The following is a 27,555-nucleotide window of genomic DNA, read 5'->3' as shown; positions in this document are numbered from 1 at the left end:
AAATTGGACCCCAAAAGTTGTTGTACAATTTGTCCTGAGTACGCTGATAGCCCATATGTGGGGGTAAACCACTGTTTGGGCGGATGGGAGAGCTCGGAAGGGAAGGAGCGCCGTTTGACTTTTCAATGCAAAATTGACAGGAATTGAGATGGGACGTCATGTTGCGTTTGAAGAGCCACTGATGTGCCTAAACATTGAAACCCCCCACAAGTGACACCATTTTGGAAAGTAGACCCCCTAAGGAACTTATCTAGAGGTGTGGTGAGCGCTTTGACCCACCAAGGGCTTCACAGAAGTTTATAATGGAGAGCCGTAAAAATAAAACAAAAATTTTTTCCCACAAAAATTATTTTTTAGCCCCCAGTTTTGTATTTTCCCGAGGGTAACAGGAGAAATTCGACCCCACAATTTGTTGTACAATTTGTCCTGAGTGCGCTGATACCCCATATGTGGGGGGGAACCACTGTTTGGGCGCATGGGAGGGCTCGGAAGGGAAGGAGCTCCATTTGGAATGAGGACTTAGATGGAATGGTCTGCAGGTGTCACATTGCATTTGCAGAGCCCCTAATGTACCTAAACAGTAGAAACCTCCCACAAGTGACACCATTTTGGAAACTAGACCCCCTAAGGAACTCCTCTAGATGTGTTGTGATAGCTTTGAACCCCCAAGTGTTTCACTACAGTTTGTAACGCAGAGCCGTGAAAATTAAAAAAAAAAATCTTTCCCCCCAAAATTATTTTTTAGCCCCCAGTTTTGTATTTTCCCGAGGGTAAGAGGAGAAATTCGACCCCAAAAGTTGTTGTCCAATTTGTCCTGAGTACGCTGATACCCCGTATGTTGGGGGAAACCACCGTTTGAGCGCATGGCAGAGCTCGGAAGGGAAGGAGCGCCATTTGGAATGCAGACTTAGATGGAATGGTCTGCAGACGTCACATTGCGTTTGCAGAACCCCTAATGTACCTAAACAGTAGAAACCCCCCACAAGTGACCCCATATTGGAAACTAGACCCCCCAGGGAACTAATCTAGATGTGTTGTGAGAACTTTGAACCCCCAAGTGTTTCACTACAGTTTATAACGCAGAGCCGTGAAAATAAAAAATCTTTTTTTTTCCCACAAAAAATATGTTTTAGCCCCGAGTTTTGTATTTTCCCAAGGGTAGCAGGAGAAATTGGACCCCAAAAGTTGTTGTCCTATTTGTCCTGAGTACGCTGATACCCCATATGTTGGAGAGCTCGGAAGGGAAGAAGCACTGTTTTACTTTTTCAACGCAGAATTGGCTGGAATTGAGATCGGACGCCATGTCGCGTTTGGAGAGCCCCTGATGTGCCTAAACAGTGGAAACCCCCCAATTATAACTGAAACCCTAATCCAAACACATCCCTAACCCTAATCCCAACAGTAACCCTAACCACACCTCTAACCCTGACACACCCCTAACCCTAATCCCAACCCTATTCCCAACCGTAAATGTAATCTAAACCCTAACTGTAACTTTAGCCCCAACCCAAACTGTAGCCCTAGCCCTAACCCTAGCCCTAACCCTAGCCCTAACCCTAGCCCTAACCCTAACCCTAGCCCTAGCCCTAACCCTAGCCTTAACCCTAGCCCTAACCCTAGCCCTAACCCTAGCCCTAACCCTAGCCCTAACCCTAGCCCTAACCCTAACCCTAGCCCTAGCCCTAACCCTAGCCCTAACCCTACCTCTAATGGGAAAATGGAAATAAATACATTTTTTTAATTTTTCCCTAACTAAGGGGGTGATGAAGGGGGGTTTGATTTACTTTTATAGCGGGTTTTTTAGCGGATTTTTATGATTGGCAGCCGTCACACACTGAAAGACGCTTTTTATTGCAAAAAATATTTTTTGCGTTACCACATTTTGAGAGCTATAATTTTTCTATATTTTGGTCCACAGAGTCATGTGAGGTCTTGTTTTTTGCGGGACGAGTTGATGTTTTTATTGGTAACATTTTCGGGCACGTGACATTTTTTGATCGCTTTTTATTCCGATTTTTGTGAGGCAGAATGACCAAAAACCAGCTATTCATGAATTTCTTTTGGGGGAGGCGTTTATACCGTTCCGCGTTTGGTAAAATTGATGAAGCAGTTTTATTCTTCGGGTCAGTACGATTACAGCGACACCTCATTTATATCATTTTTTTATGTTTTGGCGCTTTTATACGATAAAAACTATTTTATAGAAAAAATAATTATTTTTGCATCGCTTTATTCTCAGGACTATAACTTTTTTATTTTTTTGCTGATGATGCTGTATGGCGGCTAGTTTTTTGCGGGACAATATGACGCTTTCAGCGGTACCATGGTTAGTTATATCTGTCTTTTTGATCGCGTATTATTCCACTTTTTGTTCGGCGGTATGATAATAAAGCGTTGTTTTTTGCCTCGTTTTTTTTTTTTTTCTTACGGTGTTTACTGAAGGGGTTAACTAGTGGGCCAGTTTTATAGGTCGGGCCGTTACGGACGCGGCGATACTAAATATGTGTACTTTTATTGTTTTTTTTTTTTTATTTAGATAAAGAAATGTATTTATGGGAATAATATTTTTTTTTTTTCATTATTTTGGAATATTTTTTTTTATTTTTTTTTACACATTTGAAATTTTTTTTTTTTACTTTTTTACTTTGTCCCAGGGGGGGACATCACAGATCAGTGATCTGACAGTTTGCACAGCACTCTGTCAGATCACTGATCTGACATGCAGCGCTGCAGCCTTCACAGTGCCTGCTCTGGCCATCTTGGATCCGGGGCTGGAGGGAGCAGGGAGGGAGGTGAGACCCTCGCAGCAACGCGATCACATCGCGTTGCTGCGGGGGGCTCAGGGAAGCCCGCAGGGAGCCCCCTCCCTGCGCGGTGCTTCCCTGTACCGCCGGCACATCGCGATCATCTTTGATCGCGGTGTGCCGGGGGTTAATGTGCCGGGGGCGGTCCGTGACCGCTCCTGGCACATAGTGCCGGATGTCAGCTGCGATAAACAGCTGACACCCGGCCGCGATCGGCGGCGCTCCCCCCGTGAGCGCTGCCGATCGCATATGACGTACTATTGCGTCCTTGGGAAGTAAAGCCCACCCCACATGGACGCAATAGTACGTCTAATGGCAGAAAGGGGTTAATGTTTTGCTCCTGGTGGTGGAAAAACATTTTTCTTCCTCTATACTACAAATTACAACCTGTTCTCACATTCTCCAATAACTCAGTGTGGTATTAGGTTGATTCCCAAGCGAAAAGTCACTGGTTCGAATCGAGGAGCAACCATAAAGAAGCTTTCCGAAGAGAAACTGCATCATCCAGCTCATAGATAGCGGGCTTTCAGCCAAGAAAAGTGCCAAACTACATCATGTGCGTGTCATAACATTTGAAAGAAAACAAAACAAAGTCCGTCCATCGATCAAAAGCGAAGAGGTGGCCATCCAGGCAAAATATTGAAATCAACAAGTTGGCTTATCACAAGGTCTATGATTTCTGGAGCGCCAAGCCATGGAGGTGCCTTGTATGCTTCGTAATAGTGAGATCACAGACATCGATGCAAGCACCATGCGATTCACGTTACAAAGGTCTGGAATGGGGGCTTGAAAAAAAGATGAAGAAGACTCAACTTCAATATGATCATAAGAAGTGTCGGTTTGAGCTTGCAAAAAAGTATGAAAACTGGACTGTAAAAGATTGGAAAAGGGCGATTTGGAGCGATGAGATGAAAGTCAATAAAGGCTCTGACATGTGCAAATGGGTCTGGAAGAACAAGGACAAAAGGGGCTTACGGATCAAGAAGTTCAAGGAGCTGTCAAGTTCGGTGGAGGAAGCCTGATGATATGGGGTTGTCTCACAGCCAAAGGCACAATACTTGACCAGGATTGTTGGTGGTCTCAATAATGAGCTATAAGTGAGTATCCTACAAGACAAGTTACTTGGCACACTCAAGTATTATAGTTATGAAAAGGGTTCCAGCAGGACAACGACCTCAAGCATACGTCAATATTGGCAAAGAAATTGTTCAATGACAATGAAGTGGATGTGCTGAAATAGCCCCCACAGTCTCCAGACATCAACCCAATCAAACACTTGTGGGTAGAATTGAAGGAAAAACTGTATACATATCCAAGTGAGTCGACCAGTTTGCTCTAACTCAGGGAACGCGTAAAAGAGACCTGGGATCAGAATTTGGTCGAGACATGTTTGAATCTGATTGACGCATGCCCACAAGGATTCAGGCAGGGTTGAAAGCCAAAAGTTGATTTACAAGATAATACAAATTTAAATTGAGATTTTTAGGAGCAAAACAGTAACAATGCAGTAACATGACAATAATCTGCATAACTAATAAATGCTAAATAGTTGCAAGTCAAATTTACATATGAGATGGTCAAGATGATTGTCTATAAAATGATGATAGTGTCACATTTGAAGCAGTAGTGGAGGGTGAGATATGGAGCCTGAAAGTCAAAAGTTCAAAACATTGTAGTCTATTGCTCGTCGCTGTATGTGACCGCTGGATCAGGATCTTGTTTGGCGTACTCTCCATAGTGGATTTTAGATTCCAGCTGAATCCATTTAGGGCCTTTAGTTGTGAATATAGTGGCCTAGGTTAAATGAGTATTTAAACTCCCTTATTATTTTTTATTTATAGCCTTAACTAGGGTTGAGCGAAACGGGTCGGCAATTTTCAGAAGTCGCCGACTTTTGGCAAAGTCGGGTTTCATGAAACCCGACCCGACCCCTGTGTGGGGTCGGCCATGAAGTCGGCGATCTTCTGAATCTGGAATCGGAATTCCGATACCGATTCCCGATATGTTTAAGTTATCGGGAATTGGTATCGGAATTCAGATTTAAGTGTAAAATAAAGAATTAAAATAAAAAATATCGCCATACTTACCCTCTGACGCGCCCTGGCACTAACCGGGAACCTTCCTTCCTTAGAATCAGCCTTCCAAGACCTTGCGGTGATGTCGCGGTGACGTCGCGGCTTGTGATTGGTCGCGCGGCCGCCCATGTGACCGCTCGCGCGACCAATCACAAGCCGCGACGTCACTGAAGGTCCTGGAAGGGCTGATTCTAAGGAAGGAAGGTTCCCGGTTAGTACTAGGGCGCGTCAGAGGGTAAGTATGGCGATATTTTTTATTTTAATTCTTTATTTTACACTTAATTATGGATCCCAAGGCCTGAAGGAGAGTTTCCGCTTCTTCAGACCCTGGGAACCATTGGAAACCCAATGCACTGCATTGGGTTTCGAGTTTCGGCCGACCCCGACTTTTTTATAGGATCGGCCGATTTCACTCGACCCGACTTTTGAAAAAAAGTCGGGTTTCGTGAAACCCGACCCGATCCTATAAAAGTAAAGGTCGCTCAACCCTAGCCTTAACTAATGATGTAGATAAAAATTATACTTCTTCTCTATTTATATATGACCTGCCATATTTGTCCAAGTTCACAGCAATTGGCTAAGGCTATGTTCACATTTGCGTTGGAGACGCAACGCACAACGCAAACAAAGACGCAACAAAACGCACGCTAAAACGCAGCGTTTTGCGACGCATGCGTCCTTTTTTGCCAAATTTTGGACGCAAAAAAATGCAATTTGCTGCGTTTTCTGCACCCTACGCTTGCGGCAAAAAAAATGCATGCGTTGCAAAATGCAGCACAACGCATGTCCATGCGCCCCCCATGTTAAATATAGGGGCGCATGACGCATGCATCGCCGCGGCTGCACCCGACACAGCCCGGCAGAACGCAAATGTGAACGTAGCCTAATACTGTATATTTAAATCTCTCTATAGAGTCTAAATATAAAAGGTATAGTTGATAAGAAGTAGTAATTTATAGGAAGTGTAAATTATTCATTTTTGCTTCACGAAAAGCATATACTTCAAGAACGGATTGATTTTCTCACACAGGTTTAGAAACCTAATTACTCATCAATGGAAAACCAACGTTGTGTAATGTATCTTTCCCTGAAAGTGAGCCTAGGAAAAGTCTTGTGATCAACTATGGTAATGAGAAGATAAAGATCTGTAGATGGTAAGATTGTGATGCTATGATACAGTGTAGGGGGCTCTTGTTTTTCAGGACTAGATAAACTTTAATTAAGGTAAAATATGGTTTCAACAGAACATACATAGTTACATATACTAATGGTTAAAGGAAATGTGTTAGCAGGTTTTTGCTTTGTAATCTGAGAGTACCATAATGTAAGAACAGAGTCCCTGGTTACAGGGATGTATCACTTACCAGACTGTGTTTTGCTGTTTCAATACAATCAGTGTTTTATCAGCAGGAGATTATCACTACAGGACAAGCTGCCTGGTGCATTCTAGTCCAACCATGTCCCCAGCACTGATTAGCAGCTCTCTGTCACTATACAATGCACACAGAAAGCTGTAGTGTGGTCGGTGTTCTACACAGCTCAACAACTGAGCTCTGCTACATCTGTGGCAGGGAAAGCTGTGATTCTATAATAACTGCTGCACCCAGTAAACTGAGTAAGCTGGAATAGGGGTCTCTGTCTCTGCATCATGCTGCTGTTAAATTACATATCAAAAACATGCTGACAGATTCTCTCTAACTTGAGTAAAAAAAGTCACATTAAAGAGGATGACCAAACCGAACCATCAATATCTAATCGCTTGGGGGGGACACCTGGCACCTTGGCCGATCAGCTGTTTCTGGCTGGAACACAGCAGCTCCATTACTTCTATAGTGGCCGCGGTCACGAACTACGGATTCACCCCCTATTCGTTTGCGTACAGGGTGGATCTGCAGTACCCAATCACAGCCACTATAGAAGTGACGGAGCTGCTGTTGTGTTCTGGCAGCATCCAAGAACTTGGAGATACCTAATCAGCCAGATGTCACACCTCCACTGATCAGATATTGATGGCCTACCCTAAAGATATAAAAGTAGTGGCCAAACCCTTTAAGTATTTTCCGACAATCTTTTGCGGTCTTTCATTTTCAGAAGCCTTCATAAGCAATTTCCTCCACATATGAGTCACTGTCACTTGCCCATATTGGCCGTTCTCCAGACTTTTCGGATTGATTTAATGCAGCATGACGAGCTGATTATTACAGTACGTGAAACATCAGGCACCAATGAACGCAGCAACCTCATTCTTCCCTTACTTTGTTGTAGATCAACCTCCCCCAAGTAGGTTAAACGTCTACATCCAAAGCTTAAAGGGGCTGTCCACTTCTATGAAAATAATGTATATGTTACAAGTTATCCAACTCCTGAACCACTGTCATAATTTCTGCTTCCTATTAGTGAATAAAAACCTTTATTCTTTCACATGCAAAAAGTTGAAAGCGCACAGAACATTTGAGCTGTGTTGTATCAGCATAGGCTAGCCTCTTAGAGAATATGGCACCGTTTCCAGGGCGCTCTTCATCAAGGCCGGCGGAGAAAAATAGCCAGTCCTGCAGAGTCAGCCTCCGAGTATATTAAAGGCAGAACTCTTGATTATGTCTTTATTATTTGGCTTTATTCTGATAAGTAGGGAGACGTCATTAAACAGCATCCCCCTTCTCTTGCCGCTGTGGCGGTGTAAGTGGAGCACATGTAGTCCTCGGCTTTAGTCCCACGGTGCCCTATTAATAAGGCATATAATGCTTATCTGCAGGACACAGCGTGGGAGAGAAGACATAAGACCGTTATGTGCTGTTATTACACGTGACCCCGTGACCAGCTCTTCCTGGCCTCATTATCAGTAACCTGCCTTCTCTGATCTGATGATACTGGAAGCGGATGATCTCAGCTGGTGATCACTGGATCTGTAGCTATGAATGTCATCTCCTACTCGAGACTAAGGTTTCTGAAACAAAAGCATCTATTTTTCTCCATGGCATCCCAGGAGAACATGATGAGGGCATATTTCCACGTTGTCTGCTGGTGGAAACAAATCTTTACTTCCACAAGCTTCCGCATTGGAGTAGATTCATGCTCATCCAACGTGCAGGGCTGTTCAGGAGCAGAACAATGCAAACGCTGACTGTTTGTTCAGTGAAATATAGGAAAGGCTGCGTAGTGTGCAATCACAGCTTTATTGACACTGGCTAATGTCCTAATCCAGAGACAGATTGGAAACATGGCAGATTTGTCACCAGATTTTACAATACATACTGTAGACATTAGCAAATCCTGAAAGTTTACCCTTAAGCTCTGTTCGCCTAGTCTGCTTTTGGACAGTTCCTCAGTGTCCCTCCTCCCTGCTGAGACCTCACACAGCTCAGCACAAGCTGCAGCTGTCAGTCTGGGTGGGCAGAAACTGAATACACTTGGACCATTGCGCTTTCTCACTCTACAGCAGGACTCAAAAAATACTTATCTGGCTTATAAAACCATTCTGACATGAATTTTCAAAGTAACTACACCAGTCTTATCGTGTCTAAGAGATCTATATAATAATGCATGCCTTTAGTATTGAGAAAACTGGTGACAGATCCATTGATTCTGCTTGTAGAACTAATGTTTCCTGTACAAGAAATATCTGGTAATGTATACAATGTTTCCATACGTTACTATGAGTTGCAGTATGTACTGCATATCTGCCAGAGATGTGGAGCTACGGCACAGAAAACTACAAACTGGTAGACAAGGAAATGTCAGTCTAATCTGGTGAAATACTCTTTAAAGGGGCTGTCCAGGAGTATAGAATTGTTTACTATGGGCCTAAGAACAGACAGGTAGTTGTTAACAAGCTGCGTGTTGTGTACAGCGCTGATCTCTGACACCACAGCAGTCAAAGACTGTTTCCGCCAATTATTCAGAGACTTCCGCTGATGCCACGCCGACAGAACAACAGCTTCTTATCCGTTTTGCTCTGTTGACGGATGTGACTGCTGATGTCAGTTCCCTGCTGCCTAACTGCGGGGAGCAGGTTGCCAATCAGCATGATGTGGGCAGTCACGCCTCATTGATTGACAAAGCAGCCCATAAAAAGAGTGGCTCTGTTGACATGGAGCAACTGCATCACTGGCAGGAGTGGTCGGTGATTCCTCTGTGCTGGCGTCAGGTAGAACAGGCGGGTAGTTGCCTCGGATAGCAAATACCCGTCTGTTAGTTTTTAGGTCCAAAGTAAATAAAATATGTAATAGTTCTGGACAACCTTTTAAATTTGGCAGGTGACGATTACAATCTTTACAAAACAGGACAAAATTGCATAATAAATCCCTCTAACAACCTTTTTAGTCAACTTAACCTCTTCATGACATGCGCCATTCTCACGGGTCATCTTGATAAAGGCCTCAACAGGCCAAAACGTTGGTTCCTTATCTGTGTCCCATTGGATGGAGTTTGATCTATTAAATATAACTTATTCAGTGAATTTCTTGAGTAGTTCATTCTTAAAGGGAACCTGTCACCCCCAAAATCGAAGGTGAGCTAAGCCCACCAGCATCAGGGGCTTATCTACAACATTCTGTAATGCTCTAGATAAGCCCCCGCTGTATCCTGAAAGATGAGAAAAAGAGGTTAGATTATACTCACCCAGGGGCAGTCCTGGTACGATGGGCATCGCGGTCCGGGGCCTCCCATCTTCTTACGATGACATCCTCTTCTGGTCTTCACACCGCGGCTCCGGCGCAGGCGTACTTTGTCTGCCTTGTTGAGGGCAGAGCAAAGCACTGCAGTGCGCAGGTGCTGGGCTTCTCTGACCTTTCCCGGCGCCTGAGCACTGCAGTACTTTGCTCTGCCCTCAACAGGGCAGACAAAGTACGCCTGTGCCGGAGCAGCAGCGTGACAACAAGAAGAGGACGTCATCGTAAGAGGATGGGAGGCCCTGGACTGCGACGCCCATCGTACCGAACCGCAGCGGGACTACCCCGGGTGAGTATAATCTAACCTCTATTTCTCATCTTTCAGGATACATTGGGGGCTTATCTACAGCATTCTGGAATGCTGTAGATAAGCCCCTGATGACGGTGGGCTTAGCTGCTTAGCTCATCTTCAATTTTGGGGGTGACAGGTTCCCTTCAAGTGCTGAAGTTATCTTTCTATTATCTTGAAATATGTAATTCTTCTGGGCACAAAACTCTCATGGTTGAGTAGACCTTCTGCTTTGCCATGGATAAATAAAAGAGTTATGACTAAGAAGAAGGTGAGGAAAAAACGAAAAAGCCAAAATGGAAATTGGCCGTATCGTGAAGGGTTAAAATACTATTAAGAGGTTGGCACAAAAAGGTTCTGCAGCTTCAAATCTCAACTTTTAAACTTTTATCCCAGTTAAACTTTTATCCCAGATGTATCAGACCCTTCCCAATAGGTGGAAGCATATTTCAATAATGACAAAACTCATGGTGAATGGGATTGAGAAATGATTACATGACAACCTATGTGGGAGCAGCTTTGGAGGCCCTATTGTGTGTTAACCAGCTTTCCTATAAAACAGGAAAAAACACCATCCAATCCCCCATACGTCTGAAGACAAAACTCTTACCAGGACTTAGTGCCTTTTGAAGCTCAACGTCATGTCCAGTTGGAGCGTCTGTGGTTGATGTAACCTTAGGAGGTGAGGCTGGAGTTTTGCTTAAAGGTGGTAATTCTGGGGCAACAGTTGGAGCAGTATGTGGAGAAGACTCTATCTCAGAATGATTTGTGTTTTCTGGAGACACTGGCTTAGAAGGAGAGGTAGCATTAGCGGTACTATTTTCAGTAGATTCTGTAATTCCCGTTTGATTCGTTGTTCCAGTAATTGTTTCATTGACGACTTTAGTTATTGTCTCTGTGCTCGATTCTGTTGGCCCACTTTCATGTTTGGATGAATTTGGGGTGGAAGGTGTAGTAGGTGTACTGGTTGTAATTATTGAAATCATTGTACTAATTGGTACTGTTGCATTGATTGGTACTTTTGCACTGGTTGGTACTGTTGTATTGGTAGGTACTGTTGTATTGGTTGGTACTGTTATTTTGGTTGATTCTGTTAAATTGGTTGATACTGTTGTGTTTTTATTCATTGATACCTCGCTAGTATTCGATGGTGTTATTGTGGTTGGAATGGAGTCTGATGAAGGGTTTGTTTTTATAGTAGGAGACACCTCTTTGGTAGCAGTCACACTATCGGTGTCATTTTTGGATACAGGAGTGACTTCTGGGAGTTCAGTGGATGCTTTAGTACTTGATTCTCCTGTAGGAACCTTTGTTGACGCTGTTCCAGAAGGATTTTTAGGTAGTTCTGTTGGCACATGTGTAGATACTAAAGATGTGTCTGTCACTGATTGTTGGCTGGCTGCTGTTGATTCAGCTCTAATATGTAAACCTGGAAAAAAGACAAGCCATTAGAATAAAGCGAAATCACATGAGTTAAGCTCCACATTTAGTAATATACAGATAGGGTGAAAATGACTAAGACTGGCTTTTCCTACAATGGGCTGAAACCACAGTACATTGAAGCAGACATTATTAAGAAGTGCACTTTGGTATGTTTGCCTGTCCATGTGCCAAGATGGGAACTCTATGAGCAGACGTAGATTTGAGCTGTAGTTTACACCAGTAAATGTTATGCTGTGGAAGGCCCACCGGCCCTGTCCTGCCAAACCCAAGCCACTAATCTCATCTTCTTCACAGATATCAGAGCTGTCAGGGGCGTAACTACCGAGGTCGCAGGGGTTGCAGCTGTGTCAGGGCCCAGAGTGCTTAGGGGCCCGCCCAGCTCTGGGCCTTCATGTCCTCCCTCGCTTCAACTCCAAGCTCACTCTCGGTGTTTGAAATCTGTGTGCTGTTTCTTCCAGCATGGAACCGTCAGAAGACAGAACTCACAGCATGGCCCGGAGTAGTGAGTAAATTGGTGTGTAAGGCAGGTGGGGGATGGAAGGCCATGTAGTGATGCCGGCAGGGTTGTTACAAGTAAATTGAATGAATTTTCAACGAATTCTTGATGCAAATATAACACCATCTGTATAAAAGCTGAAGTTGACAAGATGATGACTTCTACAAATGGATAGTGATCCTAAACACACATCAAAATCCACAACAGACTACCTCAAAAGGCGCAAGCTGAAGGTATTACAATGGCCCTCACAGTCCCCTGATCTGAGCATCATTGAAAATCTGTGGCTAGACCTTTAAATAGCAGGGAACGCAAGATGACCCAGTAATCTCACAGAACTGGAAGAATTTTCCAAGGAAGAATGACTGAAAATCCCTCAAACAATAATTGAAAGACTCTTGTCTGGCTACAAAAAGCATTTACAAGCTGTGAAACTTGCAAAAGGGGGTGCTTCTAGGTATTAACCCCTTTACCCCCAAGGGTGGTTTGCACGTTATGGACCGGGCCAATTTTTACAATTCTGACCACTGTCCCTTTATGAGGTTATAACTCTGGAACGCTTCAACGGATCCCGGTAATTCTGACATTGTTTTCTCGTGACATATTGTACTTCATGATAGTGGTAAAATTTCTTTGATATTACCTGCGTTTATTTGTGAAAAAAACGGAAACATGGCGAAAATTTTGAAAATTTCGCAATTTTCCAACTTTGAATTTTTATGCAATTAAATCACAGAGATATGTCACACAAAATACTTAATAAGTAACATTTCCCACATGTCTACTTTACATCAGCACAATTTTGGAACCAAATTTTTTTTTTGTTAGGGAGTTATAAGGGTTAAAAGTTGACCAGCAATTTCTCATTTTTACAACACCATTTTATTTTAGGGACCACATCTCATTTGAAGTCATTTTGAGGGGTCTATATGATAGAAAATACCCAAGTGTGACACCATTCTAAAAGCTGCACCCCTCAAAGTTCTAAAAACCACATTCAAGAAGTTTATTAACCCTTCAGGTGTTTCACAGGAATTTTTGGAATGTTTAAATAAAAATTAACATTTAACTTTTTTTCACAAGAAATTTACTTCAGCTCCAATTTGTTTTATTTTGCCAAGAGTTACAGGAGAAAATGGACCCCAAACCTTGTTGTACAATTTGTCCTGAGTACGCTGATACCCCATAAGTGGAGGTAAACCACAGTTTGGGCGCATGGCAGAGCTCGGAAGGGAAGGAGCACCATTTGACTTTTTAATGCAAAATTGACTGGAATTGAGATGGGACGCCATGTTGCGTTTGGAGAGCCACTGATGTGCCTAAACATTGAAAACCCCACAAGTGACACCATTTTGGAAAGTAGACCCCCTATGGAACTTATCTAGAGGTGTGGTGAGCACTTTGACCCACCAAGTGCTTCACAGAAGTTTATAATGCAGAACCGTAAAAATAAAAAATAATTTTTTTTTCACAAAAATTATCTTTTCGCCCCCAATTTTTTATTTTCCCAATGGTAAGAGAAGAAATTGGAACCAAAAAGTTGTTGCACAATTTGTCCTGAGTACTCTGATACCCCATATGTGGGGGTAAACCACTGTTTGGGTGCATGGGAGACCTCGGAAGGGAAGGAGTGCCGTTTGACCTTTCAATGCAAAATTGATAGGAATTGAGATGGGACGCCATGTTGCGTTTGAAGAGCCACTGATGTGCCTAAACATTGAAACCCCCCACAAGTGACACCATTTTGGAAAGTAGACCCCCTAAGGAACTTATCTAAAGGTGTGGTGAGCACTTTGACCCACCAAGTGCTTCACAGAAGTTTATAATGCAGAACCGTAAAAATAAAAAATAATTTTTGTGAAAAAAAATGATCTTTTCGCCCCCAATTTTTTATTTTCCCAATGGTAAGAGAAGAAATTGGAACCAAAAAGTTGTTGTACAATTTGTCCTGAGTACGCTGATACCCCATATGTGGGGGTAAACCACTGTTTGGGCGCATGGGAGAGCTCGGAAGGGAAGGAGCGCCGTTTGACTTTTCAATGCAAAATTCACAGGAATTGAGATGAGACGCCATGTTGCGTTTGGAGAGCCACTGATGTGCCTAAATATTGAAACCCCCCACAAGTGACACCATTTTGGAAAGTAGACCCCCTAAGGAATTTATCTAGATGTGTGGTGAGCACTTTGACCCACCAAGAGCTTCACAGAAGTTTATAATGCAGAGCCGTAAAAATAAAACAAACATTTTTTCCCACAAATATTATTTTTTAGCCCCCAGTTTTGTATTTTCCCAAGGGTAACAGGAGAAATTGGACCCCAAAATTTGTTATGCAATTTGTCCTGAGTGCGCTGATACCCCATATGTGGGGGGGAACCACCGTTTGGGCGCATGGGAAGGCTCGGAAGGGAAGGAGCGCCATTTGAAATACAGACTTAGATGGAATGATCTGCAGGCGTCACATTGCGTTTGCAGAGCCCCTAATGTACCTAAACAGTAGAAACCCCCCACAAGTGACCCCATATTGGAAACTAGACCCCCCAAGGAACTTATCTAGATGTGTTGTGAGAACTTTGAGCCCCCAAGTGTTTCACTACAGTTTCTAACGCAGAGCCGTGAAAATAAAAAAAAACATTCCCCCCAAAATTATTTTTTAGCCCCCAGTTTTGTATTTTCTCGAGGGTAACAGGAGAAATTGGACCCCAAAATTTGTTGTACAATTTGTCCTGAGTGCGCTGATGCCCCATATGTGGGGGGGAACCACTGTTTGGGCGCATGGGAGGGCTGGGAAGGGAAGGAGCGCCATTTGGAATGCAGACTTAGATGGAATGGTCTGCAGGCGTCACATTGCGTTTGCAGAGCCCCTAATGTACCTAAACAGTAGAAACCCCCCACAAGTGACCCCATATTGGAAACTAGACCCCCCCACGAACTTATCTAGATGTGTTGTGAGAACTTTGAGCCCCCAAGTGTTTCACTACAGTTTATAACGCAGAGCCATGAAAATAAAAAAAAAAAATTTCCCACAAAACTTATTTTTTAGCCCCCAGTTTTGTATTTTCCCAAGGGTAACAGGAGAAATTGGACCCCAAAATTTGTTGTGCAATTTGTCCTGAGTGCGCTGATACCCCATATGTGGGGGGGAACCACCGTTTGGGCGCATGGGAAGGCTCGGAAGGGAAGGAGTGCCATTTGAAATACAGACTTACATGGAATGGTCTGCAGGCGTCACATTGCGTTTGCAGAGCCCCTAATGTACCTAAACAGTAGAAACCCCCCACAAGTGACCCCATTTTGGAAACTAGACCCCCCCACAAACTTATCTAGATGTGTTGTGAGAACTTTGAGCCCCCAAGTGTTTCACTACAGTTTATAACGCAGAGTGTTATGAAAGGCAATTCAGAATCACAATGGACATGGAGGTCAGAGCACATACAGTGAACTGACAATAACCCAAAATAATAGAACGAGCTCTGAGACGTGGGAACTCTGCAGACCGCAATCCCTAAGCCTATCAAACCACACTAAAGGTAGCCGTGGAGCGCTCCTGACCAGAACCTAGGCGCCTCGTCACAGCCTGAGAAACTAGCTAATCCTGAAGATAGAAAAATAAGCCTACCTTGCCTCAGAGAAATTCCCCAAAGGAAAAGGCAGCCCCCCACATATAATGACTGTGAGTAAGATGAAAACACAAACATAGAGATGAAACAAATTTAGCAAAGTGAGGCCCGACTAGCTGAACAGAACGAGGATAGGGAAGATAACTTTGCGGTCAGCACAAAAACCTATAAAAAACCACGCAGAGGGGACAAAAAGACCCTCCGCACCGACTAACGGTACGGAGGTGGTCCCTCTGCGTCTCAGAGCTTCCAGCAGGCGAGAAAAACCAATTAAGCAAGCTGGACAGAAAAATAGCAACAAAATAACATAAGCAAAACTTAGCTTTGCAGAGCAGCAGGCCACAGGAATGATCCAGGGAAAAAAACAAGTCCCACACTGAAACATTGACAGGAAGCATAGATCAAAGCATCAGGTGGAGTTAAGTAGAGAAGAAGCTAACGAGCTCACCAGATCACCTGAGGGAGGAAACTCAGAAGCTGCAGTACCACTTTACTCCACAAACGGAAGATCCCAGAGAGAATCAGCCGAAGTACCACTTGTGACCACAGGAGTGAACTCTGCCACAGAATTCACAACAGTACCCCCCCCTTGAGGAGGGGTCACCGAACCCTCACCAGAGCCCCCAGGCCGACCAGGATGAGCCACATGAAAGGCATGAACAAGATCGGGAGCATGGACATCAGAGGCAAAAACCCAGGAATTATCCTCCTGAGCATAACCCTTCCATTTAACCAGATACTGGAGTTTCCGTCTTGAAACACGAGAATCCAAAATCTTCTCCACAATATACTCCAATTCCCCCTCCACCAAAACCGGGGCAGGAGACCCAACAGATGGAACCATAGGTGCCACGTATCTCCGCAACAATGACCTATGGAATACGTTATGTATGGAAAAAGAATCTGGAAGGGTCAGACGAAAAGACACAGGATTAAGAACCTCAGAAATCCTATACGGACCAATAAAACGAGGTTTAAACTTAGGAGAGGAAACCTTCATATGAATATGACGAGAAGATAACCAAACCAGATCCCCAACACGAAGTCGGGGACCCACACGGCGTCTGCGATTAGCGAAAAGTTGAGCCTTCTCCTGGGACAAGGTCAAATTGTCCACTACCTGAGTCCAAATCAGCTGCAACCTGTCCACCACAGTATCCACACCAGGACAGTCCGAAGACTCAACCTGTCCAGAAGAGAAACGAGGATGGAACCCAGAATTGCAGAAAAACGGTGAAACCAAGGTAGCCGAGCTGGCCCGATTATTAAGGGCGAACTCAGCCAAAGGCAAAAAGGACACCCAGTCATCCTGATCAGCAGAAACAAAGCACCTCAGATATGTTTCCAAGGTCTGATTGGTTCGCTCGGTCTGGCCATTAGTCTGAGGATGGAAAGCCGAGGAAAAAGACAAGTCAATGCCCATCCTACCACAAAAGGCTCGCCAAAACCTCGAAACAAACTGGGAACCTCTGTCAGAAACAATATTCTCTGGAATGCCATGCAAACGAACCACATGCTGGAAGAACAAAGGCACCAAATCAGAGGAGGAAGGCAATTTAGACAAGGGTACCAGATGGACCATCTTAGAAAAGCGATCACAGACCACCCAAATGACTGACATCTTTTGAGAAACGGGAAGGTCAGAAATAAAATCCATAGAGATATGTGTCCAAGGCCTCTTCGGGACCGGCAAGGGCAAAAGCAACCCACTGGCACGAGAACAGCAGGGCTTAGCCCGAGCACAAATCCCACAGGACTGCACAAAAGCACGCACATCCCGCGACAGAGAGGGCCACCAAAAGGATCTAGCAACTAACTCTCAGGCACCAAAGATTCCAGGATGACCAGCCAACACCGAACAATGAAGTTCAGAGATAACTCTATTCATCCACCTATCAGGGACAAACAGTTTCTCCGCTGGGCAACGATCAGGTTTATTAGCCTGAAATTTTGGCAGCACCCGCCGCAAATCAGGGGAGATGGCAGACACAATTACTCCTTCCTTGAGGATACCCGCCGGCTCAGATAAACCCGGAGAGTCGGGTACAAAACTCCTAGACAGAGCATCCGCCTTCACATTTTTAGAGCCCGGAAGGTACGAAATCACAAAGTCAAAACGGGCAAAAAACAACGACCAACGAGCTTGTCTAGGATTCAAGCGCTTGGCAGACTCGAGAAAAGTCAAGTTCTTATGATCAGTCAATACCACCACGCGATGCTTAGCTCCTTTAAGCCAATGACGCCACTCCTCGAATGCCCACTTCATGGCCAGCAACTCTCGGTTGCCCACATCATAATTACGCTCAGCAGGCGAAAACTTCCTGGAAAAGAAAGCGCATGGTTTCATCACTGAACAACCAGAACCTCTCTGCGACAAAACAGCCCCTGCTCCAATCTCAGAAGCATCAACCTCGACCTGGAACGGAAGAGAAACATCTGGTTGACACAACACAGGGGCAGAAGAAAAACGACGCTTCAACTCTTGAAAAGCTTCCACAGCAGCAGAAGACCAATTGACCACATCAGCACCCTTTTTGGTCAAATCGGTCAATGGTTTAGCAATACTAGAAAAATTGCAGATGAAGCGACGATAAAAATTAGCAAACCCCAGGAACTTTTGCAGACTTTTCAGAGATGTCGGCTGAGTCCAATCATGGATGGCTTGGACCTTAACAGGATCCATCTCGATAGTAGAAGGGGAAAAGATGAACCCCAAAAATGAAACCATCTGCACACCAAAGAGACACTTTGATCCCTTCACAAACAAAGAATTAGCACGCAGGACCTGAAAAACCGTTCTGACCTGCTTCACATGAGACTCCCAATCATCCGAGAAGATCAAAATGTCATCCAAGTACACAATCAGGAATTTATCCAGGTACTCTCGGAAGATGTCATGCATAAAGGACTGAAACACTGATGGAGCATTGGCAAGTCCGAACGGCATCACGAGACACTCAAAATGACCCTCGGGCGTATTAAATGCAGTTTTCCATTCATCACCTTGCTTAATTCGCACCAGATTATACGCACCACGAAGATCTATCTTTGTGAACCAACTAGCCCCCTTAATCCGAGCAAACAGATCAGATAACAATGGCAAGGGGTACTGAAATTTAACCGTGATCTTATTAAGAAGGCGGTAATCTATACAAGGTCTCAGCGAACCATCCTTCTTGGCTACAAAAAAAAACCCTGCTCCTAATGGCGACGATGACGGGCGAATATGCCCCTTCTCCAGGGATTCCTTCACATAACTGCGCATAGCGGTGTGCTCAGGCACGGACAAATTAAACAATCGACCTTTTGGGAATTTACTACCAGGAATCAAATTGATAGCACAATCACAATCCCTATGCGGAGGTAGGGTATTGGACTTGGGCTCATCAAATACATCCCGGTAATCAGACAAGAACTCTGGGACCTCAGAAGGAGTGGATGACGAAATTGACAGAAATGGAACATCACCATGTACCCCCTGACAACCCCAGCTGGACACCGACATGGATTTCCAATCTAATACTGGATTATGGGCTTGTAGCCATGGCAACCCCAACACGACCACATCATGCAGATTATGCAACACCAGAAAGCGAATAACCTCCTGATGTGCAGGAGCCATGCACATGGTCAGCTGGGTCCAGTATTGAGGCTTATTCTTGGCCAAAGGCGTAGCATCAATTCCTCTCAATGAAATAGGACACTGCAAGGGCTCCAAGAAAAACCCACAACGCTTAGCATATTCAAAGTCCATCAAATTCAGGGCAGCGCCTGAATCCACAAATGCCATGACAGAATATGATGACAAAGAGCAGATCAAGGTAACGGACAGAAGAAATTTTGACTGTACAGTACCAATGGTGGCAGACCTAGCGAACCGCTTAGTGCGCTTAGGACAATCAGAGATAGCATGAGTGGAATCACCACAGTAGAAACACAGACCATTCAGACGTCTATGTTCTTGCCGTTCAACTCTGGTCAAGGTCCTATCACACTGCATAGGCTCAGGTTTAAGTTCAGGTAATACCGCCAAATGGTGCACAGGTTTACGCTCACGCAAGCGTCGACCGATCTGAATGGCCAAAGACATAGACTCATTCAAACCAGCAGGCATAGGAAATCCCACCATGACATCCTTAAGGGCTTCAGAGAGACCCTTTCTGAATATTGCTGCCAGCGCAGATTCATTCCATTGAGTGAGCACTGACCACTTTCTAAATTTCTGACAATATACCTCTATCTCATCCTGAGCGTGACAAAGAGCCAGCAAACTTCTCTCTGCCTGATCCACTGAATTAGGCTCATCGTACAGCAACCCAAGCGCCAGGAAAAACGCATCGATATTACTCAATGCAGGATCTCCTGACGCAAGAGAAAACGCCCAGTCCTGAGGGTCGCCGCGCAAAAAAGAAATGACGATCCTAACCTGTTGAATTGGGTCACCAGAAGAGCGAGGTTTCAAAGCCAGAAATAGTTTACAATTATTTTTGAAACTCAGAAATTTAGTTCTATCTCCAAAAAACAAATCTGGAATAGGAATTCTCGGTTCAAGCAAAGAATTCTGGACCACAAAATCTTGAATATTTTGAACTCTTGCCGTGAGCTGATCCACACATGAAGACAGACCTTTAATGTCCATTGCTACACCTGTGTCCTGATCCACCCAAATGTCTAGGGGAAAAAAAAGACAAAACACAGTGCAAAGAAAAAAAAAATGGTCTCAGAACTTCTTTTTTCCCTCTATTGAGAATCATTAGCACTTTTGGCTTCCTGTACTGTTATGAAAGGCAATTCAGAATCACAATGGACATGGAGGTCAGAGCACATACAGTGAACTGACAATAACCCAAAATAATAGAACGAGCTCTGAGACGTGGGAACTCTGCAGACCGCAATCCCTAAGCCTATCAAACCACACTAAAGGTAGCCGTGGAGCGCTCCTGACCAGAACCTAGGCGCCTCGTCACAGCCTAAGAAACTAGCTAATCCTGAAGATAGAAAAATAAGCCTACCTTGCCTCAGAGAAATTCCCCAAAGGAAAAGGCAGCCCCCCACATATAATGACTGTGAGTAAGATGAAAACACAAACACAGAGATGAAACAGATTTAGCAAAGTGAGGCCCGACTAGCTGAACAGAACGAGGATAGGGAAGATAACTTTGCGGTCAGCACAAAAACCTATAAAAAACCACGCAGAGGGGACAAAAAGACCCTCCGCACCGACTAACGGTACGGAGGTGGTCCCTCTGCGTCTCAGAGCTTCCAGCAGGCGAGAAAAACCAATTAAGCAAGCTGGACAGAAAAATAGCAACAAAATAACATAAGCAAAACTTAGCTTTGCAGAGCAGCAGGCCACAGGAATGATCCAGGGAAAAAAACAAGTCCCACACTGAAACATTGACAGGAAGCATAGATCAAAGCATCAGGTGGAGTTAAGTAGAGAAGAAGCTAACGAGCTCACCAGATCACCTGAGGGAGGAAACTCAGAAGCTGCAGTACCACTTTCCTCCACAAACGGAAGATCCCAGAGAGAATCAGCCGAAGTACCACTTGTGACCACAGGAGTGAACTCTGCCACAAAATTCACAACAGCAGAGCCGTGAAAATTAAAAAATCTTTTTTTTCCCCCAAAATTATTTTTTAGCCCCCAGTTTTGTATTTTCCCAAGGGTAACAGGAGAAATTGCACCCCAAAAGTTGTTGTACAATTTGTCCTGAGTACGCTGATACCCCATATGTTGGGGTAAACTCCTGTTTGGGCACACGGGAGAGCTCGGAAGGGAAGGAGCACTGTTTTACCTTTTCAACGCAGAATTGGCTGGAATTGAGATCGGACGCCATGTCGCGTTTGGAGAGCCCCTGATGTGTCTAAATAGTGGAAACCCCCCAATTATAACTGAAACCCTAATCCAAACACACCCCTAACCCTAATTCCAACGGTAACCCAAACCACACTTCTAACCCAGACACACCCCTAACCCTAATCCCAACCCTATTCCCAACCGCAAATGTAATCCAAACCCTAACCCTAACTTTAGCCCCAACCCTAACTGTAGCCTTAACCCTAACTGTAGCCTTAACCCTAACTGTAGCCTTAACCCTAACTGTAGCCTTAACCCTAACTGTAGCCTTTACCCTAGCCTTATCCCTAGCCCTAACCCTAGCCCTAACCATAACCCTAGCCCTAACCCTAGCCCTAACCCTAGCCCTAACCCTAGCCCTAACCCTAATGGGAAAATGGAAATAAATACATTTTTTAATTTTTTTTTTATTTTTCCCTAACTAAGGGGGTAATGAAGGGGGGTTTGATTTACTTTTATAGCGGGTTTTTTAGCGGATTTTTATGATTGGCATCCGTCACTCACTGAAAGACGCTTTTTATTGCAAAAAATATTTTTTGCGTTACCACATTTTGAGAGCTATAATTTTTCCATATTTGAGTCCACAGAGTCATGTGAGGTCTTGTTTTTTGCGGGACGAGTTGACGTTTTTATTGGTAACACTTTCGGGCACGTGACATTTTTTGATCGCTTTTTATTCCGATTTTTGTGAGGCAGAATTAGCAAAAACCAGCTATTCATGAATTTCTTTTGGGGGAGGCGTTTATACCGTTCCACGTTTGGTAAAATTGATAAAGCAGTCTTATTCTTCGGGTCAGTACGATTACAGCGACACCTCATTTATATCATTTTTTTATGTTTTGGCGCTTTTATACGATAAAAACTAATTTATAGAAAAAATAATTATTTTTGCATCGCTTTATTCTGAGGACTATAACTTTTTTATTTTTTTGCTGATGTTGCTGTATGGTGGCTCATTTTTTGCGGGACAAGATGACGCTTTCAGCGGTACCATGGTTTTTTATATCTGTCTTTTTGATCGCGTGTTATTCCACATTTTGTTCGGCGGTATGATAATAAAGCGTTGTTTTTTGCCTCGTTTTTTTTTTTTCCTTACGGTGTTTACTGAAGGGGTTAACTAGTGGGCCAGTTTTATAGGTCGGGTCGTTACGGACGCGGCGATACTAAATATGTGTACTTTTATTGGTTTTTTTTTTATTTAGATAAAGAAATGTATTTATGGGAATAATATTTATTTTTTTTTTTCATTATTTAGGATTTTTTTTTTTTTTTACACACTTGATCTGTCAAACAGCTCTGCAGCGTTACCAAGTGCCTGCTTTGAGCAGGCACTTGGTAAGCCACCTCCCTCCCTGCAGGACCCGGATCCGTAGCCATCTTGGATCCGGGACTTGGTGCAGGGAGAAGGTAAGAGACCCCCGGAGCAACGCGATCACATCGCGTTGCTGCGGGGGTCTCAGGGAAGCACGCAGGGAGCCCCCTCCCTGCGCGATGCTTCCCTGCACCGCCGGCACATCGCGATCATGTTTGATCGCGGTGTGCCGGGGGTTAATGTGCCGGGGGCGGTCCGTGACCGCTCCTGGCACATAGTGCCGGATGTCAGCTGCAATAAGCAGCTGACACTCGGCCGCGATCGGCCGCGCCCCCCCCGTGAGCGCGGCCGATCGCCTATGACGTACTATTCCGTCCTTGGGAAGTAAAGCCCACCCCACATGGACGGAATAGTACGTCTAATGGCAGAAAGGGGTTAACCATGCAGGGTGCCCAAACTTTTGCATTGGCCCATTTTCCCTTTTGCAATTTTTAAAATGTAAAAAAATTACAATATTTTATTTTTTTGCCTAAAATACAAAGGAAATGTGTCATCTTTAACTTTAGTCCGTATAGAGCTCATTTCATCTTCAACTTGCATAACTGTTCACAAAAACAGTAATTTTGACCAGGGGTGTCCAAACTTTTACATGCCACTGTAGATGGATAGATAGATTTTACCCTTCTCCACTGTTTCTGGGGCCTGATACGAGACAATCATCCTTACTCATATAATGTGGTAATATTGTAGATGAATCTCCTGTATTTGGCTGCACATACTGAAACAGTCATAGAATGAAGCAATACTTGTAGGTAGAATGTAGAAGAAACTGTTTCCTGTGACTAATACTGATCATCAGCAATACAAGACAAAATATCACATAACAGGTCATTGTCTGGTTAATTTCACCCAAAGAGCCCAGTGGTACGCCTCCCCTCCCCAACGCACGTTTTGGATTGGTTCCTTCATTTGTCTTGAATTGCTGATGATCAGTATTAGTCATTATTTCACCATATTACTCTATTGTGAAGGACCAATGGTTTTATGTCCCTACTATTTTCATGATATCAATTGCCCATGTGGTCCACCATGCTCTTATGTGTTTTACTGTACATGTGTGTTATTTTATCCCTTGTCTGTTCTGACTTGTCATTTTGCATTTAATTAAGGATTTATTAAAATGTGATAATTTTTATGGACTTTGTGATTGTCCTTTTGGTGGTTTAGCCCCATCTCCCTTTTTCTGTTCATGTCTTTGTCAGTGGGCAAACTTACAAAACCAGCAAGGGATCAAATACTTATTTTCCCACTGTAACTAATACTAGGTAATCCTAACCACCACGGCTGCAGTCCATGGTTCAGTAGAGACATATCAAGGAACGTAGGATCTATAATACATACAGGATTCTATAAAGTAGCTAAAAGTAGTTCATAGCCTCCCCAACAAGCTTTGCCTTGACAGGCTTCCTCAAGGGGCTAGGGCTGTCATAGTCCCTAATGTCGTCATTATCAATGTGCCCGCATGGTTGTACTCCATTCAAATAGCTGTAAGGCTACGTTCACAATAGCATTGCGGCGGGTGCAGCCGCGGCGACGCATGCGCCATGCGCCCCTATATTTAACATGGGGGGCGCATGGACATGCGTTGTCTTGCGTTTTGTGACGCATGCGTTTTTTTGGCGCAAGCATCAGGGCGCAGAGGACGCAACAAGTTGCATTTTTTTTGCGTCCAAAAGCAAGCCAAAAATGGACGCATGCGTCACAAAACCATGCGTTTTTGCATGCGTTGTGCATTGCGTCGCCGACGCAACACACAACAACGCAAATGTGAACGTACCCTAAAAAAGGGTCAAAATTTACCCCTATTGCTCACAGCTTTAGGATGGCATCCAAGAATGAGTGCAGTCAGGAAACATCCAAAATATGGTAAATGACCACAAAATAAAATAAAATAAAATGTTGTATTGAGTATAATAATCATAATAAAATAAAGCTTTTCCTATGATAAAATATGCTTTCCTATGATAAAATATTATCCCCTTTCCTTTGAATACATAACCATTGTTTGATCAGTGGTTTTCGTGCACTGGGTCCCATGCTCACTTGGGTGAGGTCCGGAGAATCTTTTTTCTCCTCACTGAAAAATCACACTGAGGAGAACCTTGAATGAAGAGGAGGTTGAGCAGATTAGGTGCTTTTCCATTTAAAGTCTATGTTTTTGTCAGCCTAAGGACAATTGAGCCTAAAGGTACCTTCACAATGAGCAACTTTAGAATGATAACGATAGCGATCCGTGATGTTGCAGCGTCCTGGATAGCGATATCGTTGTGTTTGACACGCAGCAGCGATCTGGATCCTGCTGTGACATCGCTGGTCGGAGCTAGAAGGCCAGAACTTTATTTCGTCGCTGGATCACCCGCTGACATCGCTGAATCGGCGTGTGTGACGCCGATTCAGCGATGTCTTCACTTGTAACCAGGGTAAACATCGGGTTACTAAGCGCAGGGCCGCGCTTAGTAACCCGATATTTACCCTGGTTACCATTGTAAATGTAAAAAAAAAAAAAAACTACATATTTACATTAAGAAACATATGTCCTCCTTGTGAAAAAGCACACCTTGTGGAAAACGTTATTTTGGCGGGAAGTAATATAGTAACTCATTCTCTGTACCAGACGGCTGACCATGTACTACAAAAACTGACAGATAAATCCAAAAGCAGATTCAAAGGCCACAATAAAATAGATGAGCAGCAGACACCCCCCATAGAATTGTGTTCTTCTAACCACAGTGTCATGAAATCTACGTGATTTGGTTAGTTAGTCTTCACCTAGGTAACAGGTTCAGGGATCGTGGATTCACACTCAGGACACATCTTCACTACAGATGAAAGTCTTCCACCTGATGACTGTTTTTATCTCCTTTCCTGAGGACTTCTGCGCTCTATTGCAATGCCATGCCTTCACCGATGGTGAAGCCTTCACCGATGGTGAAGCCTTCACCGATGGTAGTACACGCAAAATAGTCTCCTCTTAGAGGCATCCTGATTTTTGTCAGGAGCCCTTTCTCCTTGTACTAGATGCCCCTTTCTACAAATACTTCCCTATCATTGTCATCTCAGGTAATAAAATAATAGACCTTGCAGGCAACAGACCATTTCATGTCACTTTCAGCTAGACAGATCACACTTCTCCCATCCCCCACAGGGCTGTCTTTTGACATTACCTACCAGGCAGTAATAGTACAGTGAAGGATTTGTATCCGGTGACCAATTCACCTCATTAATTACATACACAATTAGATGACCCGTCACTTAGCCGACCTGGGCACAGAGAAGATGCCGACTTCCGATGTATATGCTGGTGTGAACGAGCTCTTAGAACAGGGGTCTAAAACATGAGGCCCCTGAGGAGCAGTTGTGCAGTCCTCAGGCTCCTGAGACAATCGTGTCTAGTGAGCCAGGGCCCCGCCGACGTCAGCCCTTCTTTTCAATCGAAATGTATTGCGGCGCAAAGACCAACTCTCCGCACTGCAATTCCAATACTAGCTACTGGCCAATCAGAGGCCGCAAGTGATGTCATTGTTAAGCGGCCCGGCTGTGAAGGGGGAAGAGGACGCTGTCCGCCGAGGGAGCAAGGTCAGGCGAGAAGACTTTTTATGTGTATGTAAAATGCAGCAGAATACTGTATGGGGCTGACTGAGGGTCAAAAAAGAAAACATTTTTTTTTTTTTTTTTAAAAAGTAAAATAAATGAAAAAAATAACAAAATAATATTTGCTCACTAAAAATGTTGTTTTATGTAAAAATTGAAAAGAGAAGACCTGTAGTACCATACCCATATGCCAAACACCATTACAAAGAAAAAAACATGATCAAAAAGTCATAGAAATACAGTATCACTGAAAATGTAGTCTTCTCCATAGTCTCATTTTTTCTATGTGCGGCCCATTTACCCGGCTGAGTTTGAGACCCCTGCCTTAGAATAACATGTAGACACTTGTAGCGAGAAGCCTGTCTATTTCACCTTGCTTTTTGCCCAGCCACCATGAAGCTCCTGCAGTAGAAAATAGTAATAATGGTCTTAGGGTCTGTTTCCACGATCAGGAAACGCTGCGTGTCTGACGCTGCATAGAGCCGCAGCGTCAGACACGCAGCGTCCAGATGTTACAGCATAGTGGAGGGGATTTAATGAAATCCCGTCTCCACTATGCGTGGTAACACGCACGCGGCGGCCCTGCGACTCCGGACATGCTGCGCGTCTTTTCAGATCGCAGCATGTCCGTATATCTTGCGGCGACGCTGCGTCGCCGCAAGATATAGCACAGGGCCCTATGGTGGGGAGCGATGATGCCGGATGTGTGCTGTGAACACATCCGGCATCATCGCGTCTCCAGAAGGGGGCGGGGCTTACCGCAGAGCGGCTAAGCCGCTCCGACGATACCGCCGGCTATCCTGATCGTGGACACGCAGCCTTAGGTGCGCTGGAAATGAGACCAAAACAAGGATTTTAGTGTTGAACCACAACGCGTTCCATCTGATGAAGACGGTTTAACCGTTGAAACGCGTTGTGGTTCAACACTAAAATCCTCGTTTTGGTCTCATTTCCAGCACTCCTAAGACCGTTATTACTATTTTCTACTGCATTTTGTATCCTCCTGGAAGTTTAGAAGGCTGGAGCTGCGGTGGACCTTTTGCCTTCATTTTTAACTGTGACCCTCACAGCGCTCCCCAGTGACAACTTTCTTTTCCCTTGAATTACCATGAAGCTCCTGACATTTAGCATGAAATAAATGAATGCTAGAAATTGATATCTTATTGGGAACATGTACAGAATGCTACATTGTCTCATGATGAAAAAGAGCCAAGGAAAATCACAGCATAAACCGTATGCCAAAAGGTGAAAAGGCAGAAAGCACCAAGCTTTGGCAAATGCAGTCTGAGAGGCCACATGGCACAAAGGTCTCCTATATTGTGGCTGATAAGGGGGCACAG

At 44.2% G+C, this 27,555-nt stretch overlaps 1 protein-coding gene across 1 annotated transcript in view; it reads right to left on the bottom strand.

The window, feature by feature from the left end:
- Positions 1 to 27,555, bottom strand: part of PARM1 (prostate androgen-regulated mucin-like protein 1) — a 97,905-nt gene that overhangs the window by 24,369 nt on the left and 45,981 nt on the right. The window contains exon 2 of the mRNA XM_069743501.1: positions 10,446 to 11,264. Coding sequence (XP_069599602.1) covers positions 10,446 to 11,264 — 819 coding nt within the window. The remainder of the gene's footprint in view (positions 1 to 10,445; positions 11,265 to 27,555) is intronic.

This window comes from Ranitomeya imitator, chromosome 1 (assembly GCF_032444005.1).
Source record: "Ranitomeya imitator isolate aRanImi1 chromosome 1, aRanImi1.pri, whole genome shotgun sequence".
NCBI lineage: Eukaryota > Metazoa > Chordata > Amphibia > Anura > Dendrobatidae > Ranitomeya > Ranitomeya imitator.
This window is presented reverse-complemented; position numbering and strand designations above follow the sequence as displayed.